This window comes from Neodiprion fabricii, chromosome 1 (genome assembly GCF_021155785.1).
Source record: "Neodiprion fabricii isolate iyNeoFabr1 chromosome 1, iyNeoFabr1.1, whole genome shotgun sequence".
NCBI classification, from domain to species: domain Eukaryota; kingdom Metazoa; phylum Arthropoda; class Insecta; order Hymenoptera; family Diprionidae; genus Neodiprion; species Neodiprion fabricii.
Window position 1 is genome coordinate 22,933,639 of NC_060239.1, and position 20,176 is coordinate 22,953,814.

A 20,176-nucleotide genomic window follows, 5' to 3' on the forward strand; every position below is an offset into this window, starting at 1 on the left:
TTCGATAAGATAAATAACAGACTTACAAATTATAAGCAGCTTTTGCATTGTTTGTATGGTTGACTGTTTCGAATCAGGACAACACATGTTTTGCTTTTCTATTGGAATAAGATTTCAATTCGTTTTGTCGCATAAAATCTTCACACAGTGTAGATCTAGACTACTTTTAACACAATTCTGGCTAAGGAAATTAGGTAATCGAGTCGTTCCTCACCCATTTTCTCCATTCCGTGGCATGTTGGAATACACCAAAGAATATGAGAAACGTATTTTTTACGTCCCAAGTGGGCCGTTTGAGGAGTGGAAACTACCCCTAAAGTTACCCTCGAAAAATAAGGGATGCGACCCTTGAGGGTAAAAACGCTGCGCATATTATCATCTTTTGACATTGAACGATGTCCGATTCTCTGAAATTCATTCTTAGGCGTGAATCTTGAGGTGATTTTTACCGCTTAACTGGCCAAATCAGTACATCAATACAATACGTGTCTAATGTTTTATGATGAAATTATCCTCTCAAAATATAACAGCATTTTTACGTCGGAGCAATCAGAAACCAGAATTTAAAAATTTCAGGACTTTTAGTTACACTTTATTGAAAATGGGGGATTGAAACCGACCTGCGAACATCTACAAAAACTAAGATGTTTTTATTTAGATATATATAAAACGAAGCTGGTCAGACTCGAATTAAAAATCTTGTAATAATCCTCTACTTCGAGAGGAATTTTTAGTTCGGCATAAACTAATCTTCAGACTTTGTTCCAGAAGAAAAAATATATAAATATTGTCCGAATTCGAAACAGTATAATCTATAGTGTTGTGTGACTCTTTAATCGTTAGCGTCACGTCGCTCCGACGAGCCCTTGACAAATGCTTTTGACATCGCGTGACCCTGGGGACGTCAACTTGGACCGGACACGAAATGGAACGAAGCGGAACCTCGCAGTGAATACGAAGCAATGAAAAAAAAAAAAAAACCGTTTTAAGAACAAGACGAATTTAATAGTGGAGAGACGAAAAAAAATTAGACTGCGAAACGTACAGTTGTCAGGTAATTCTTTTGTTTTCACGCTTTATTTTGCCAACACGCAAAGGTTCGTTATTATTTCCGATATGTATATTTATACAACCCTGTGATTCGTGATGCACGCATCTTCTATTCCTACCGCATTCGGCAGCTTTGCTTGATTCTTACAATTCTCATCGTCTGTTATGAATCGTGATTTTTTAGTTGCGAATCTCACGGTTCGATCGGCAAGAGAATCAATAAAATGCGATTTGCATGGTTTGGAAAGTGAGACTTGGGTGAATCGAATTGAATTTTGTTTGAGGATAATCTACTTTCATCGTTGAAAGTAAATTGAAAACTGCAAATTCCAAGTCTTGAGCTTAACTGTGTAGCTTGGGTGGAAGATATTTTTTAGAAGAATCATCTGTAAACAAATTGAGCTACAATTCGTTCCAATTGATATTGTAAAAACTGACACTGTAATGCACTCGTTTCAAAATAACTAATGATCAGATTCTTTCGATTGAAATTTGTTGTCTAATCATTTTTTTTTTTTCTTTTCTAAATTTAGAACTTAGAGTTCCGCTGAATGCAGCTTAATCGTCTTCAGTTACAGCTCTATTTTTTCTCAAAAAATACGCCTGACAGAAACCTTTCAGAGGTCTCAAGATCTGTCTCAGCCGGCTTTGGTGAATTGAGAAAATTCAGATTCCCTGTGTATTTTGCACGATCCGGCTTTGCCCGTGTGATATTAAGGTCGAAGAAAATGCTTAATGCATATCCAATTTTATCCCGGTTTCGCGTCAGATATAATCATTTTGCAGTTTGTCAAAGCTGGTTAAAGTTTTATAAAGACGTTGTGCCAAGTCAAGTGAGGGTGGCTACCATAAGCTGAAAAAAGTAACTACATACATATATGCACCTTTGCATATGGCTATGAAAGCCGTTTTGGTGAAAAAAAGAAGTTATTTCACAAAGCAGAAAAAATCCGTTGCTTACATCTTGATCAAAAAATTCGATACATATTTTTACATTTATTCTTGAGAACTTCGAAACTGTGACCCAGTTTTTTTCAATTGCTTCAGGCATACTCTGACATTCTTACAAGAAAACTATAAAGGTTAAAGAAACTCGAAAGTTCGGACGTCTTGAAGCAGCCCACTTGACGTGGAATGCCTCATATGTAACACTACATCGGTGAATAATAAAATGAAAAATCAATCTAGAGACTTTTCCGGTGAGGTGGGTCGAAAAATAAACCGCGCGCTCTCTTAACAGGATTAGATGAAAATTGAGAAAAAAAAACGAGAAAAAAAAAAGAAAACTAACAGAGTGGTGGATAAAAGATAACGATGATAATATAATAAGATTAAAATAAGAAAAAAATATGATGTGGAAAAAACGTCGGACAATTAACATAATTACTCTTTCATCCCCCTGGTCGTATAAATGAACGGAGGAGGTACAAAGGCGGGCGGAAAGTAGGGAGGAATGAAAAATAAAAATACATACGATATTTATGCTACGCCATAATACGTGGAAATTTTTAGCTGCGATGCGATTCGTTGCAGTAAACACGAGCGAATTATTCTACCTAGTTTTGTACGGTATATTCGCAATACGTGTAATTATATGTACCGGGAGGAATTAGTATCACGGAACGAAGTGAAACAAAAGCAGGAAAATCGAAAAAATCGGTTATTATAATAACAATAAGAGTAATAACAACGCAGAACAAACGGTGAGATACCGTGATGCGTAACTTTTCGATCTAAATCTCTTTTGTCCCATAAAATTTCTGGGACAACTTCACCGAGTCCCTTCCCCCCCTCGACCCCCGTCCCCGACGACCCAAAATATCATTATTTCACTTGTATTTGCGAAGTTCGTACGAATAGATGGGATCCATACTTGCCTAGGATACAAGAAGAGAGGATATAGGCCGGTGTATACGAACTTTACCGGTCTCTCGGAAATCCTATTATCACCATCCGTGCGGCGAGGCCGGTGAAATTCGCGTTTCGACGAATTGCCAATTCCAACTCCGGGATGCTGCACCAGTCGGACACAGTTAACGTAAACAATTAGGCGCTACCCGTCAGTATTCAGTCTCATGAAACACGATTAAAACCCCCTTTGCGATCAACCAGACCACATTCGGGTATAAATACACAGGGATACGTGTATTCCAGAGTACAACGCGGCTCAGTACGGAAAATAAACTTATCCGCGCATCCCTAACAACCAAACATTTCGTGTTCGTATACTATTCCCGAACGGTGAATGTATCCCGGTATTACGTAGCTATTTATTGAACCGAACGGCAGAGCTTGTAAACACTGACGAATTCACGGGAGTTGCTGTTGTGCTTTTCGAAAACGGGCCGTTCCGAGATGATGTGAAATTCACTTCCAACGTTCGAGCTTGCAAGAGTCTACGATGAACGACGCTAGGTTTCGTCTGGTGGCGAGGAACGTTAAGATGACGTGTTTTCGGCGTGGTGGGGGTACAATGTCGGATAACGTTAGCTTTGTCCCTTGTACACATCGATCTGTTCATCAGATCGGTGAAGTTGTGATTAGAAGTGAGGTTGATGCGGGACGAAACACTCGATCAGTGAATGTCAAGGTGTAAACATTCGTGAATTTGTAAATTTTGTTGGGGAAGGATTACTTATTGCAGCTAGAGTTTGATTCGGTAAGTCAAAATTGTTGTAATTTTTTATTGAAATAGTGTTATAATCTAATTCGAGTTGATCTGTATCAGCGATATTTCAAACATTATTTCGAGACTTGTGTTTTATGGTTTTTCGCGTTGGCAGATATTTCACGTAACGGTGTGTGGTTCGAATATTTTCAAGTACCGCACATTGTGTTTATTCAACACCGAACGGAAGATACAAGTGACAATCGATCGCCGGAAGGAATACGAGCATTTTAACCTAATTTCACTAAATTAACCGCATGAAATTTCATGCTTTGAGTAAAGCGTCAACTTTACAGCGAACGCTTTGAAGTCATTGATTTGTTTTGTTTCAAAAAATGAACTCAATACGCGTAACTCGTCAAAATAAGTTCAAATATTTTGTCCTCTAGAAATTTATCGGTTTGTTGTAATAAACGGGAGAATTGACTCTTGAAAATATACATATATATATATGTATACATTGTAACGTTTGGCGAACGTGACGAAATAAATACGGATTCGTGAGGTTAATTAGCGAATCAATCAAAGGCGGTAATTAAATATCGAAAAAATAATTTAATGGCAAGTAAGTGTTTTCATTTTAACGTCCGAAACAAGACTGTTGTTACAATAAAATCGGTTGACGCAGCAACTTATTCATTCGATGACATATGAAGTCTTACATGTCTTTTATCTGTTATGACTGTAACTAGATCAGTTGAAAGGGAGGTAAGACAAGTGATTTCACACTTTGTAACAATATATATGTGCCTAGCATATCTCTCGAGAAACAATTTGCAATGGAAACTTGTGATCTGCGCGTAAACTTGTATAGTATACTAGAAATTGCCTTCTTGAGTAATCAAAACAGCGGAAGTAAACTGACACCTTCCACCTTGCCTTTACGAACGTTGTTTTGGTGTATTATATTATACTTATATAGGTAGTTCTGTGAAAATGACACTTGATGACACTTTCCGACCTCGTGATTTACGATTTGACTACAATTTTGGGTAGATGTTTTTCAAAGTTTTGTTTTCAAATTTTCCAGCGTTATATACAGTTTATTTATTTATTTTTTTTTTCACCGAACGACAGTTCAGTTAATTTAACAAATTAAAAGTCATTGTAAAATTAGGATAAATTGAACGATTAGTTTTTGCAATGATAAATAATGCAGATTTTGATAAATGTTTTGTCACTTATCGTTCAACAAATCATATTATACGAAGTGTTTCTGATGTTGGAAATAGATATTTCTGTGTACACTGAAATCGTGACATTTTATCGGATTTCTTCGGACTGCGTATAAGGGACGGACGTCCTGTACTTACAGGCAGAGAATGTCCCGCATGCGCAAGGACCATAACAAGATTTAATACAACCTAAAATCCTAACAAATCCTCTCGCTTCCGACTGGATGATGTTGTGGGAGTCGGTTTCGGTACGTCAGTCGCTGAGAGCAATATAGCCAACAATAAACTTCCAGGACGCTTTCAATGGTAGACTTTCGCGAAGCCGTCGGGACGCTCGTGGGACTCAAGATGCTTTTTGCGCCGACCCACACAACGACCTCCTTCCCGCACAAAACATGCAATTTCGTGTAACAACTTCGCTGTTTTCCGTTGCCTTTGGGTCAAAATCCCACCCGAGGCAGTATATCCTCTTTTTTTTCCATTCCGCCGTTCCGAATTGAAGCTTGGCATAATGCGACGCCGATGACGCCGTGAACCAAATTTCGTGAAAGAGTTTCACTTGCATTGATGCAACGAATCCTGAGCTGAAATATTGAAAAAATTGCCTTTTCACTTAATAGAAACGCTCGTTAGAAATTAGGACAAAAATTTTTACGTCCAACATGCCTTGAGTCAAGTCCAAACCTCGGAGAAGGCTTTCTTGAGGGACTCCGAAGTCTAGGAAAATCATTCACACACTGAGAAAAAATTTCATTTGTTACGGTAACTAGAAAAATTCAGTAAAACATGTATCGTTAAAAAAAACTGTTCGTATATTGTTGAAATTACGAAAAACGAGGTACGCGTAACCATTTTGCGCAATTCTCGATCCTTTTTTTGGTAATTGCAACGCAAAATCAGTTTGTGAGGTTTACTCTAATTTTTTAGTTGAGTAAGGCTTTAACATCAATTTATTGTTGCACAAGCATTAAATTTTCGCAACAGTTACAAGAAAATATAGTAACAGCGATCGTAATGAGAAAGAATAGTAACGGATACTGGACTTTCCGGTAACAGCTAAGAAACTAATTTTCATTTTCTACCTAGAACTATATTTTTCGATTGTGGTAAAAAGTGAAAGTAGTTGAGGACTGAGCTGTAACCGGAACTAAAAATTTCTCTCAGTGTACTCCAAATCATGGAAGCCACGGTGGCATTTGATTTGTGATCGTATAAATCATGATCTTAAGTTTGTTGGAATCGTTTCAGCTGATATAAAATGACGATGACATCATTACAAGTTTTGAATCGTTTCAGATTCACGGAGCCATATCGCGAGGGTGTTTCACACTCCTGAGCTCATTTTTCTGAAACGAGATACCAAGCGTGACGTTGGTACGTGTAAAGTTTATTTACAACCTGTGACAATTTGCCATGGCAGGCTTTTGTACAGCTCTCGCCTCGGAGGCATGGATCTTTGTTTTATTAATTGTAGTCTAGCCCGACTCGGTTTACGCTGCTTTTCGCGGTCTTTGTAGATTTTAATGATTCCCCGTGGTTCCATTATGATTTTTCTACAGCACACTTTACTAGCCGGGTAGGTGGTACGAGGCGCTTTGTCGTTTCGCAAACAATGGCGCAAGCTCCAGGCTAGCGAATTATAAGAAAATTTTTTACAATAGATCGAGCTGCGGCAAGCTCCGAAGCATTGTATGCACGTGTATATTTAATTTCACCGGGGTGAACCGTTATACACGATCGACTCACCGGTAAATAAAATTTTGACGAAGGGATATTCCTTCTTGTCACGTTTCTCCTTCCATGTCGTAAAGAAAGCCGATCGAGCAGTCGCGACGGGTACGTCGAGTGCTCGAATGTATCACAAATACTCGTCACACGCAGGTATATATATAGTCGCCGGTATCACCTGGCGCGTGCCATTTGATCATATTTCTTCTCATGTACGTAAACACGTAGCTTTCCTCACCCGCTTGCATGAAAATTCACACGCGCCGAGTACGCTTGGCGTGTGTATATGTATAATCGAGAATTCATGGATCGGTGACGGGTCTCATGTCACTGTTCATCGTTTCGAATGAGAGGTCGAAGCGTGAGTTGATGAACCGGAACGCGGCCATGACGTTCTCTTAAAAATAGCTTCTCCCTATCGCCTGTCGAATCGCTACACGCGATGATAAAATCACTACGCAGGCTACTTTTTCTCCAACTTTATACCTATCCCCTATCGATCTTGTATCCTATTTCTAAGTGTATTGGAAGTAAAGGACGTCCGTTGGTCCTGCGGCGCATGCGCGATATGAAGTTGAATTCATATCTGTAACCTACATACTAGCATCCCGTTGCGGCTTCGCTTGCATCGAAATTCGATCTAATAAAATGAAAACTCTATTCGGATGAAACAAGCTTGAAATTCTTACGGTTAAGAACACTTGAATGAAAATTAATCATACCTAACGTGGTCTAACGTAACCTAACCTAACCTCTAACTGTAAGAGTTTAATCAGCGTTCGCGTAAATGTATGATTCCGTTTCGATTTGGCTGACAAATATCGTTGTATCTCTGAAACTGTTGATTTGTTTATTACGAAATATAGCTTAAAATATGGCCAGACATTGTAGCTATTCACAGAAAAAAGGATCAAAATCGGTTCGGCAGTTTCGGAGTTACAAGCAAACATACGGACCAGACAGACAGAGAGATGATGAGAAAAGGAGATAGAGAAGATCCGCTTGTAGCAATCCTTGGAGATTTTCTGAGCTATGTGTTTTTTATGGTCGAAAAAGCGGGTAATACGATTTTGAGAAAGAAATAGAGAGAGAGAGAGAGAGAGAGAGAGAGAGAGAGAGAGAGAGAGAGAAACGTTTTTTCTCCAATCGCGTCTCCTTATCGGATTTTTCGGAAATTGTGAAACCACAATTCAGCGGTCTCAAAAACCGAGGTATAATACGGATGTTCAACGTCCTGCACGTTAATCGTGCTTGGCGCATTTGCCTGACTCACCCAACCGACTCCACCCTGCAACCCCGTATGTTTTCTCAGACGGCCGGGCAGCTAGAGAATTTACATTATATACGCGGTGAGTTATGACTAATTATTTCCGCTAATGAGAAACAGACAGAGAAACAGATGCCGGTTGCTAAAATCCTTTCCTCAGTTCCACCAGCCGACTCGGCGTACTTCGCTTCGAATTAAACTTCGCCTTCTTGTTCGTTACGATGTATGCTATAAACAGTCTACCATCCGAATAGTCTTTCTAAAACCTGGGATTGACGGAACACGACTTTATAACACACATCAAAACCAGATTCAATTGAGAAGTTTTAATGAGCTCAATTTATTGACTTGATGTCTCGTCTGAATCAAATGCAAACCCAATGCGAATACTGTCCTAGTCAATTAACCGTAGGCTATTCAAGAGCGATGTGAAATGGAAGCTGTGTTTCCTTTTCGAGCTTTCCCTGTGACGAACTTTTTCTGAGTCTTGTGCGTTGAACGTGTCTTCGACACAATTGCATCGTGCGACGAGAATCGAAACCCAATAATGGACAAGGTGACGAATCGGGAACATGGATAGAAAACAAAGTTTTCGTTCTTATTGCTTCGACGTGAAGGATAAAACGATCGCAAATTACAAAATTATATACAAACTGTTGGAAATAATCATTCCCAATACAATCAATTCATGTCCTGACAAATACAACAAGGTTGAAATCTTATATGAAATATGAATTATCGTCGACTTTGAAATGGCCAACCAAACCTTTTCGAAGATTCCAAAGTTCGAGTCTAGTCAAGCCGGTTTTAAACGTTACAAAGCTTTTATATGTAAAACCAAGTCAACCAAGTAACTGTAAATACCATCGTAATTTTCATGTTACATGAAACGTTCTAAGAACTCTAATTTTCAAACTCATCGCCGATTTCAAAATAGCCTTCTAGTATCCGATAAGCAAAGAGCACCAAGGTGAGCCGATTCTGCAATAAAGTCACTCGAGAAGTCTTTTATTATTGTGAATTCACTTCTCTAACAGACAGCAGCATATTTTACATGCATTGTTTCTTGTTGTTGCAGTGAGGGAAGTAACATTGTCTGAGCTTCGAGACGCAGTTGCGAGGTTACAGGAAAAAGTGAAGCTTGTCTGCCGGACGAGAGGGTCACCACCCCCAAGGGTGCACTGGCTCAAAGACGGTATGCCTCTTCACCCCGGACATGGTCTCAGAATTCAGCACAAGCGGTGAGTTGTGCCTTTTTCATTTCCTTTTCTTTTCGTCACAAGAAATTTATAAAAAACAAAAACCATTTAACCAACGCCTCAAGATCTCCCTCTACAACATTTTCCTACCGCATTCACACTTTCTTTGGATATCGTCGTTTCTCGTTCTTCTTTATAATATCACCGAAAGCTTATTTTCTGCTCATTGTCAGAAATATACTGAGCTTAAAATTATTACTTTCAAGCATTTCACCTAGGCACTAAAAAGTATTCCAATCGTTGCAGACCTTGCATCGTTCTTTCACTTTTTCGTTTTAGGTTGATACCTAATGATCTGTTCTTTAACTTCGTTATCCTTGCATGGGAACCATGTCAATTTTTGACTACGTATTGTCAGCCTATTTTCAGAATATTTAGGAAACAGTTAAAGTCACTACGAATTGATTTTAGACTACCTGCAGTAGACTTGACGTATTACCTAAATTGCACTTTCGACCACCTTTAAGACAAAATTTTGTACTTTTTCTTAGAAGCTAGATGATTGCTGAATTCAATTGAAGTACTTACAGTCAAACGAAGAGATTATGACACAGTAATGTGAGCAAGTATTCCAATCTAAATTGCAATATACTATATTCGTGTATTTAAAAAAAGTATTGAAAAATGTCCCAGATAAAATGAACACATTCAAAATCGATTGCTTCGAAGAAATCATGTCGTAAAATGTCCGAATGAGGAATACGATCGTTCTTTTACCTGCCATGTTAACGGCGTCTTGTTTTTGAATACCCAATTGAACATTCCATCGGTGTAAAAATGATGACAACGATTATACGTGTACTCGCCGAAAAAGGCGATGTGTGACAGCAGAAGCCTCGGGAATCTTGGCCAAAATTATCCGAACCAGCAAGGCAAATAGTAACGGTAACGGCGTAGTTATTAGTAACGCCGACTACTAAGCGCATTACTGCATTCGCGGGTGTAATGGCACCAATGACTAAGCACTTGGCAAGGTTCGTCGGATCGTAAAATTAAAGATACACTTATACCGTGGCGCAGGGTTGGGTCGGCCCCATCACTGGCAAAAGCGTCACGCGTCGCACGTGAACGGCATCAAAGGCAAAATATAACACACCAGCTTACGCAATTGTTCGTAATCCGCTTACTTTTTCGCTCTGTCTTTCTTTCGAAGCGTCGAATACAAAAATTGAAATATACTTCGGAAACAAATCAAGCACACTTGGAAGAATCGGTGGTGAAAATGACGGACCGAATATTCAGTTCGATATGTTTATAATATCAAACTCCCGTGAATCCAACTTTTTTTTTTTTTTACGCAGTAAGACGATGTTCAGGCTAATTGATTCGTTACAATCAATACAAAATTCTGTCTTGTCTCATGAAATGAACGTTTTCAATCGATGATACAAATTTTATTTGACTTAGATGAAGGAGATTAAAATGGACAGGTGTTAATTGAGAAAAAGTAACCAATTTTCTTGATATAATTAGGTTCAATCTGATACCGAGTAAAAAAAAACTCGGCTATTATACATGTGGCAATGAATTACCTTTCACCAATTCTTATCTTATCTCCATTTAACTAAATGATTTAGAAAGAATTTTGTGTTTCGTTTTTTTATTACCATACTGTAAGAAAAAAAAAAAAAGAAAAACGAAGATTCATCAATGATCAACGAGTATAACAGGTTATATTTTGTCCATATGCGGAGCTTGGAAAGGTCAAACCTATGAAAAATAAGCAGCTAGAAAAATTGCGTACGTGCGCAAAGCGCGGATAGATCGAGTTACGGAAGTCCGTCATTTTCAATATTATTCCAACGTAGCTTTCGGGCTTGGTTCACCGGTCAGTCGCTTCTCCACCTCTTTCGAAGTAGTTCCAGAGCCAAAAAAATACAACTTCCACCCCTGCAGTGACTTCTTCACTTCAGAGCCCTCGCCGTTATTCTTTACCTCTCTTTTCGGGTCTACAATGAAATGCGATGGATTCACAAGATTACCGCCCGTCTTTCGTACCGCGGTACGGTGCTCGTACGAAACCTGAAAACGTACTAAATTAGCTACCAAGTGTAGCAGCCCAACTTCGTACGTGACATAAAAATCAATTCGCGGTTTTGGCAATGCGAGTAAAAAATTCACTCGTACCAATGGTCGTAATACGAATGTAAGAAAGGATGTGTGAGTATTGAAGGGCAAGTAATCGTCTCGACCCGTCGTTTCCTTGGATCGTAGGCCATAATATACGCAGCAAGAAGCAATATCCCATCTAAATGCCGAGTGTTTTGATCAAAGCAAAGGAGATGATATCTGGGTTCACGTTATCTCAGAAAAGCACTATTCTCGTACACCTCAGCTTGGCAATTTCTGCTGCGCTTAATGACTACTGGAAGCCAACTCACTGGAGATGAAAATCTTGATTCCAACCGAAGCACCTCGACCAAAGTTTCGTTCAAGAAGGGAATCCAAAAGCCGTCTGACTCGGGGCTGAACCCGATGAGGAAACGACGCGCTGTATTTTGTGTGCCGATAGCATTTCGAGCCAAGAAGTTGTTTTCGATTATGTTTCGAGCGTCGCGCTACAAAAGCTGTTAAATATGCAAGAGAAGAGCGCGTTGAACTGTAATCCATAGATGCGGTGAATCGAGTTTCAGTACATAACAGCGGACATTCATGCATGAATAATAAAAGCTGCGAAGAAGACGAGGTTAGGCGTATATTGTCAGGAAAGCTAAATAAACAGTTTTTAGAACATGTGGACCGACCTATTTTCGCAGTATAGGAGAGAACCGGGTAGATCCAAGATAGGAATAAGGAGTCTGAGATTCAGAGTGTAACCGTGTCCCAATCTTGCAGTCACTTTGACCGAGGAAAACACCTTTGATGTTGGCAAAATCGAGTTTTCTGTGGAGCACCAAGAGCGTAGCAGACAACGTTCATGGCACTGGTGCCGAGGGCGTCGCAGAATGCCGTAAGCATCGCATTGAGGCTCTCCTCGCTTTGAACGTAATCATTCTGGTACGTGCATGCAGTGAAATTAGTTTAAGGGGGTTACAGATTACACTCACGTGTGCGGAGATGTCGCCTGGATTCCGGTAAGAAATTCCCCCCACCCGACAAAGTCACGCGCGTAAAACAAATGCGTCGTTATAACAGTTTCCAAAGTCCAAGAGGACACGATGGCTAGTCATACGGAAAAAGCTCGAACAGCGTAGTGAAAATCTGTTTCCTAGAGGCAGAGCAATTCCACGATTTTCACCTAGCCACCTGAAGACAGTCAAGAATGACCATAAAATGCTTTCTCTGCAACGATATCAGTCATCCGGAAAAACTATCCTTCAAGAAAACTCCAGAAAGGAATAAAAAACAAGTAAGCCAATCGTTCAAAATCTGCTGCACGGTTGTGAGTCTGCTCGAGTGACTCGGAAATTAAGCGATCCGGCGATCAAACGGATCAAAGAACTGCAGTGATGTGTGTCTTTTTTTTTGTCGTTTTGTTTTTTGTTTTTAACTTTCTGAAACTTACACACCAAAGACGGAAACACCGAGCGAGCCAGAGTCGATTACACGGTCTAGTTACGTTCAGTTCCATTCCGGGGTGATTTTTAGCAAAAGGGCAATCGCCCGGCGAACCGGAATCGAAGGTTGGATAACCCAGAATTGCCTCCATTAATTGAACTCCGAAAGGGTACAGGGTTTCTTTTTCTTCGAGCCAGGTCATAAAAGCCGGCGGCTGAGCCAGCTCCTGCAGGACTAATGCCTCGCGGACCAAACCGAGAGGTTTCGGGGCCACCGCGTCGAGATAAGATCCGTTTTACATGTCGGATTCCCGCCTACATCTCCGATTCGAGGAGAATTGGGGAAAGAATATGTGCCCGCTTAGAGAGGCGAAGATCGAGGGACGGATAACGGGGGAGATTTAATTTTCCTCTGGAAGTGAGATTCGCCTTCCTGGTGACGTTTCCACCCAAGTTTTACTAAACACGTGTCAATGCCACGCTCCGGGATCGCAAGTTGATGCGAAGAAACGCCTACGGAATAAAATTTCAAACTCTTAAGTTGACTGTTATCTTCCACCAGTTGCGCAACTGATGAGGATCGTTAAATTTCATAACGGAAATTCTTTACTCCATGCTCTCGTGAACACTCGCGGAAACTTTTCCATCCGTTGCCTCACCCTGTTACTACAACGCTGCAATAACTTCTGCACTATATACCCGGTTTTAGTGCTCCTACAACGTAACTGCCGCTACTGCTATGATACTTCTCCTGCAACTCACCTTCGACGATATTCAACATGGCACGTGCCTCCTTAAAGCCTTTGGAATTGCTGAAACTATTTCTCGTTATTTGTACGAAGGGAATAAACCGCGTCTTTCGTTGTAATTTATCGCTGTTCCATCCTCGTTCTCATTCTGCAGTAGCAAACATGTCTTCGAACCTTGACACAGTGCTGCTTGAAGTTGAAAATATTGTCTGATCAAACAAGCGATCACGTACTACTTTAAAAGATAATACACCTTTAAATTGCGTAGCTGTCAGACTTTGTAAGAGTGAAAGCAAATTGTTCGATCAATTTCAATTAATTGTTAAGAATATCTTGCTCAGGGGCGGGGTTCAAGTTTCGAATTTGAAAAGTTCCGAAAGCACCTAATTCGCTATTATTCGGTGGAGAAACTTGAAGTAAAGAAATCGAACTTTGAGAAAACATTAAAGTTTCGAAGGGTCAGAAACCCGATGGCTCAAAGTTCCGGAAAGTGAAGTTTCGATAGAGCGAAATACCAAAAACAATGTTTCCAAAAATTAATATATGCTCATAGAGCCTAATTTACTTAACGAGTGAATGTATAAAATCAGAAAAACCGAAAATCAAAATCACCAGGATTACGGACGTAAAAATATCGAAAACTCACACAAAGAAAGATCAAAGTGATGAAATTTTACGAAGACAGAAATTGACATAACTGAAAATCTCCAATCATTCGGAATTTTGATGTTTCAGATCTTCTAATTTTCTCACTTTCGCACTTTCGGAACTTTAACTTGTCGGAGTTACGCCCTTTCAGAATTTTGCCCTTTTGAAACTTTGCACATTCGGAACTTTGAGCGTCGTGGTTCAGACCATTCGAAACTTTGATGTTTCGCCAAAGTTTTATTTCTTTACTCAAAGTTTCACCATCAAAAACTTGGAAATTTGTGCGCTTTCGAAAGTTTGCAAATTCGGAGTTTCAACCCCGGCCGTTTTCTCAGTTGCGAAATCTCTGCGAATAGTTTCTTCACCTCTCCAGTTAGTCAAAACACGTTTATTGACGAAGCTTTTGTACGAACTCATGCTCGATGTCTCGGAAAAATCAAACTTGTGGAACTTACGCATCGCAGTACAACTTAAACATCGTCCCTTTAAAAAATGTTGATCTCTACGTAATTTCGTTTAGGTTATGATCCGGTTTCAATCTCGCATCCATTTCTCTCACTCACTCGCTAACCTGTATTCAAGAGAATTTTGCAAACATATCATTTCAAAGATCTGTTTTTGTCCTGCCCCGCATAATAAAACGCTGCGAAAGCTCCTCGAAGCGCTTCGAGAGACTGATAAAGACCGATAACCGTGGCGCCATGGATCAAATTCTGCACGAAACCCGAACCACGCGGTATTCACGCGTGACAAATATGGTGTTCGATTATTTATCCGGCACTATCTGCAATGCATGGATCACGCTACGCGCCCCGAGGTTCACGCACGGTCGTAATAAAGCGTCCGTCATTCATGACACGAATAAATTCCGGACGAATGACAAAGTTGTCAGTGATAATGGACGCGAGTAACCGACTCGACGTAGAAACGCAGCCCGATGACGCAGGCGGAACCGCGTATGCCTGCAATTCGACAAACGACGTATTAAGTCATTCTAACGATTCACGCGTTTCTGCTGAAAATCTGTCATCCGTGTGCTAACGATTTTCAGCTCTACCTGCGGTAGAAATAAAATACCCTCCCGACGGGCTTTCCGCCGGCATATTAGCCGGCGATATTCGTTATTGACGAGCTTCTGCACGATTGAAATAACTCGAATAACTGGACGCGGATGGTCCGCATGGATGCCGGGATCTGTTAACTACGGCCGTAAATCGTTAATCGTCAAACCTCGCACCTCTTTGTATGTGTGCATGGTAATCGGTATAACACGTGCTAAAATTCACCTCTTTACGTTATATTTCTTGGATCGAACACTCGCACGGACAACTTTACGGATCACGTATGGAAAAAGAAAATACTGCAGCAGTCATTGCATTTCAAGGAATTCTTAATGTTCGGTTAAAAGTTTCTTACAACTTTCAACGCACATTATAGAGATAAATAGGGGAAACAAAAGTAAAGACTATGATTTTTTATTCGAAATTTACACTGTGGTATGACTTCCAGTTTCATATCCAATCTGCTGGTCTGAATTTTTGGAGGCACTCCTCCCTGGTCTTATAGATCGTAATTTCAGCATTAAACGTTCAACAGTTTCGAAGAATTTGAGAAATTTTCTTCGTTCACCCGTGTATTTTTATGTAAACAGCACGGAAACCGTGATTTCTGATGTTCGTGTATTAAATTCAGTGTATTATTGGCGAATAAGTAACCGTAATCAGTCAAAATTCATTTTTGAGAATATCAAAAAAATCCTGCCGCTTTCAAAAATTCGTAAAAAAAATACAGATGTACCGTTTATTCGAGAACTTTTTTTTTTACAAATTAATGGCAACACCGCGTTCCGATCACCGGATGGTCACACTCACGAATCACAGTTAGTTTCAAGATTATCAAAAAATCTTTATTTGCGGATTCTCGAATTTTGATCTGCAGTTATGTGTTGGTCTGAATAAAGTTTAGCGCCTTCTTTAATTAAGAGAATTTTCATCAACCCCTAACCAAAAATTTTTATTTTTTTTTTCTTCCTAATGCAAGATCTTGCGTGATTGAGTCCACTATTCAAGTTTAACCGATCGAGATCGTAATCATAACATGATAGCAACTTAACTCGTTCCCTTCGGCACGAACATTAAGCACTTGACTGATTTTATTCCAAGTAATTTATTTTTTAACATTCCCTGTAATGGACTGAAGTATTTTGGACTCAGCCAAGGGTGGGCAATGCCGGCTGAATCCTCCCAGTGGACTATAAATATGAAGTATAAGCGTAATGAGAGGGTATAAAAAATGTGAGTATTTCGTGCGAGTGAAATCCCCTGCGGACTTACGAAATGTCTTCTTCACATTAAAATGATTAATTTCAGCAACTGGTATAATTGACCAAAGGCATCCTCGTGCCACGGGGAAAAATTTTACGTCAAATTGTTACTTCTGACAAATATTTCCGACCAATTATCAACCTAACCGTGGTAATTTCTCAAATGAATATCTTATATACGGGCACATTGTATAAATATGAGGCATTTCATGCGGTTTTCACGTAGCATCAAGTTGTCATCGTTTTTCTAATTTTGGAAAACAAAATACAAACGCCTGTATTTTTTTTTTATTGTTTCTCGATGTCAGTCACCGCTGCGAAGCTAGTAACCGTTAAACTTGGAATTTTTAGACACTTTTAACGATCGATAAGAAATACAGAAAATTCTACGCAAAATTACAAAAATTACGACACCATGCGGAAAGTGGTATGTTCCTTAGTTTGGAAGTTATGAAATATTCACTATCGTAACGACTGTATTTATTGTTGTATAGAATAATTTCGGCACACTGTGACAAATTTGTGTAAAAAAAAACTACATTGAGATGTGGGAATATTTGCAAGAATTTCAGAACCGTGATAAAAAGTAGTAGTCTTATTTTTCAAAACTTGTAATTTTGCCTGCAATGTTTTGCAATTGTTTTTTTTTTTTATATTCTTCAGAATATCCTGAAAGTTCAATGACAATAAATTGATTCAATTACGGTATTAAATAATTCACAACTTCAAAGTCAATAAACGTGCCACTTTTCGTAATATCTTAGAATCTAGGTATGCAATTTAGCATGGAATTTTCTGTAATTATTGTCACAGGTTTCCAAAGAGCGGTCAAAATATCAAACCTCGAACTACGCTGAATAATATCGAGAGACAAAAATATACCGTCAGAGCTATTCAAGACTTATCACATGCTGAAATTAGAACAAAAATTGGAAATGGGGATTTTCCTAAGCCGGGAATTCCCCAAATATTATACCACGAAGCAACGAAATAACGTCAAACGCGACGCATAAACACCAAGATTTAATTCCACGCTATCGCAACTTTCCTGAAGTACGAAGACCGGAAACTGGTTATTCCGTGGAAAAAAAAAACAAGATATAAAAATGAAAAAAAAAAAAAAAAAAACCAATAAGAAAGAACCGCCCTCGTCGCGCGGACGTCCACACGGTGGTGTCACGGGACAATAAATTCCGACGAGCGATCGCCGTCGACGTGGGCTGGGTATAATCCATCTTTGTAGTTGTGTATCAGGTGCATGTGATCCACGGGTGTTTGGGAGGTTGGACGTTGCGCCGGGTCGATCAGCTGCTCGGGTATTCCGCAGACGATCTTCACTTATCTTGGGAACGTATTTTCAGCCATTACGCGAAGAAGCTGAGAAGAAGGACCTGCTGGAGGGCGAGTTTTCCACGCGAAGTATTTCCAGCCTGGCAACTAACTCCTGCAGAGGGTGTCTGATCGCCATTAACGGGGAAGTTTTATCGCCCCTTGTTCGCCGGAGTATGATTTTTATCGGCGTCGACAGTCATAACAGTCCGCGATAAAGATTATAATTGCGGTGTTATCGCTTGTCTCTTCCGTGTCATCCTCTCCAAGGATTCTCTCTCCCGGTGTACATAAACTTTCTGCATTACTGTACTATCGGCGCGATACGACCAGGCCAAAAGTGGATAGGCATTCTTTTCCTTCTGGGGTAAAACCGAATTAGAAACGAGTGGTTCCCTGAATCGCCCGAAAAGCCGTAGTGGAGTTGATCGAAACAAAACGACGGTTTCGTTTCTGCGTTCGAAAATATCGACGATTAATCAGCGGACTGTTTGGGATGCGAATTTAATTGACAGCGGAGGCAACGTCGTATTGGTCACTGAATTCGTCGTTCCCTTTGGTTCCTGTTCTGTTCCTGTTTCTCCCCACGCTAATTTCTGCTTGCCTTCGTGCCTAAACCAACAACCGTCACTGTGTACCGGAAAATACCCGCTGAGGAAGGTGGCGCCACCCGATTACCACCCTCGAAGGCTCAACGCGTGGTAGTCAAAACAAATCGCCACTGTAGCATTGCTTCGCACAATATTTGTTCGCAAACATCGACCATTGACGTCCCTCGCCTCGACGAAACCAGCTGCGAATGGATGGAACGTTCGGCAAACACCGTTATCATTTCTCGAGTGCGAACCACTTCCCGTTTAATAACGTTTTTCTTACACGACGTATATTTTTTCGAATGCTCATCACTGTTCCCGCGAAATAACGATATTTACCAATTGTTCGGCTTCTCGATTATTATCAAGGCCTGCGTTTCACCTGACGCGAATGCGATTCCGAATACAAATACTGCAAATAGTAACGTTTTTTGGTATCATACACCGAGAGAAATTTTTAGTTCCGGTTACCGCTCTGTCCTTAACTATTTTCATTTTTTACCATAATCGAAAAATATAGTTCTAGGTACAAAATGAAAATTAGTTTAAAAAAAACAAAAAATTTAATGCTTGTGCAACAATAAATTGATGTTAAAGCCTTGTTTAACTAAAAATGTACAGTAAACCTCACAAACTGATTTTACGTTGCAATTACCAAAAAAGGATCGACAATAGCGCAAAATGGTTAAGTTTACCTCGTTTTTCGTAATTCCAACAATATTCGAACAGTTTTTTTTAAGGATACGTGTTTCACTAAATTTTTCTAGTTACTATAACCAATGAAATTTTTATCAGTGTAAGTCACAGATAGAGCAACTAAAATCGCGTTTTACGTTTCGTCACGTTACGTTACGTTTCGCTTTACTCATTTACATGAAACTTAGTTCAGAAAGAAAGCAACAGTCAATGAGACTCAAATGATGTCCAGAAGATAAAAGTCAGGTCGCCAATTACAATGACAATATAGTTGGGTTGGGTTCATCATTCTTGTCAAACTGCTTCCGACAACTAAATTTGTTGGTTTCCATTTTTTTTTTTTTTTTAATTGTTGGACGTAAACTCGAAGCAATCATGTTTCACCTTCGCAAATCCACTTTTTACCGTCAGATAGCTGGGTGTTTGCAACCTTTTTCGCAAACTTGGCTTCCAAATCACCGATACCCAGACATATTACGACTTTCGCGTTAAATGAAATTTCAGTTTCAACAAACGTTCATTTTTCACTAATTCCGGATATTTAAGAAACACCGAAAAATCATAAGCCTAGAAATTTATTCATTTGCCAAAATATGAAGGAATGAAAGAAATTCACAGAGTGTGCACCTTCGAATATTAATTGGTTGCAATCAGCCGACAAACAAACTTTTATATTACATTACGTTAACAGTCGCCCCTGAATAACCTTGCATTATAATATTATTCACCTTTATAATTCATTCTGAATTTCATTTCACGGCTGGAATTGACCCAGCTAAAGTATAAGGTGAAGAAAAAAAAAATGAGCCGTCCTAAACAAGACGTTTAAAACTCGGGCTCATTATTTTCTCACCAGTTTTCCAGACTCAATTTTTCCCTCCTTAATTCCGTTTCCTGTCTTCCTTCCTTTTTCCCTTGATTTGTTGGTAAGCAGCGGCAATCCGATAAAAGTTTTTTTCCCTCTGGGGGGGAAAAACAAGCCGACGGTTTGTTTTCGTTTTTCCGTTATTCTTTCCGGCCAGTATCAACAGCGCCCAGCCACCGACTTCTCTGTCTGACCGTAGCTACTGCATACACACTTCGATATTGTAGGTAAATATCTGCCCGTATACGCACTGTATGCACGTAGCAACGAGAAACGTATACACGTATTCCCGTGTATTACGTATCGTTCCTGCAGGGGATGCGCATAAG

The 20,176-nt window shown here is 39.8% G+C and overlaps 1 protein-coding gene across 2 annotated transcripts in view; it reads left to right on the forward strand.

The window, feature by feature from the left end:
- Positions 1–20,176, forward strand: part of LOC124187766 (protein vein) — a 259,802-nt gene that overhangs the window by 123,608 nt on the left and 116,018 nt on the right. For both annotated transcript variants that reach the window (XM_046579889.1, XM_046579888.1), the window contains exon 2: positions 8,967–9,129. In XM_046579889.1, coding sequence (XP_046435845.1) covers positions 8,967–9,129 — 163 coding nt within the window. The remainder of the gene's footprint in view (positions 1–8,966; positions 9,130–20,176) is intronic.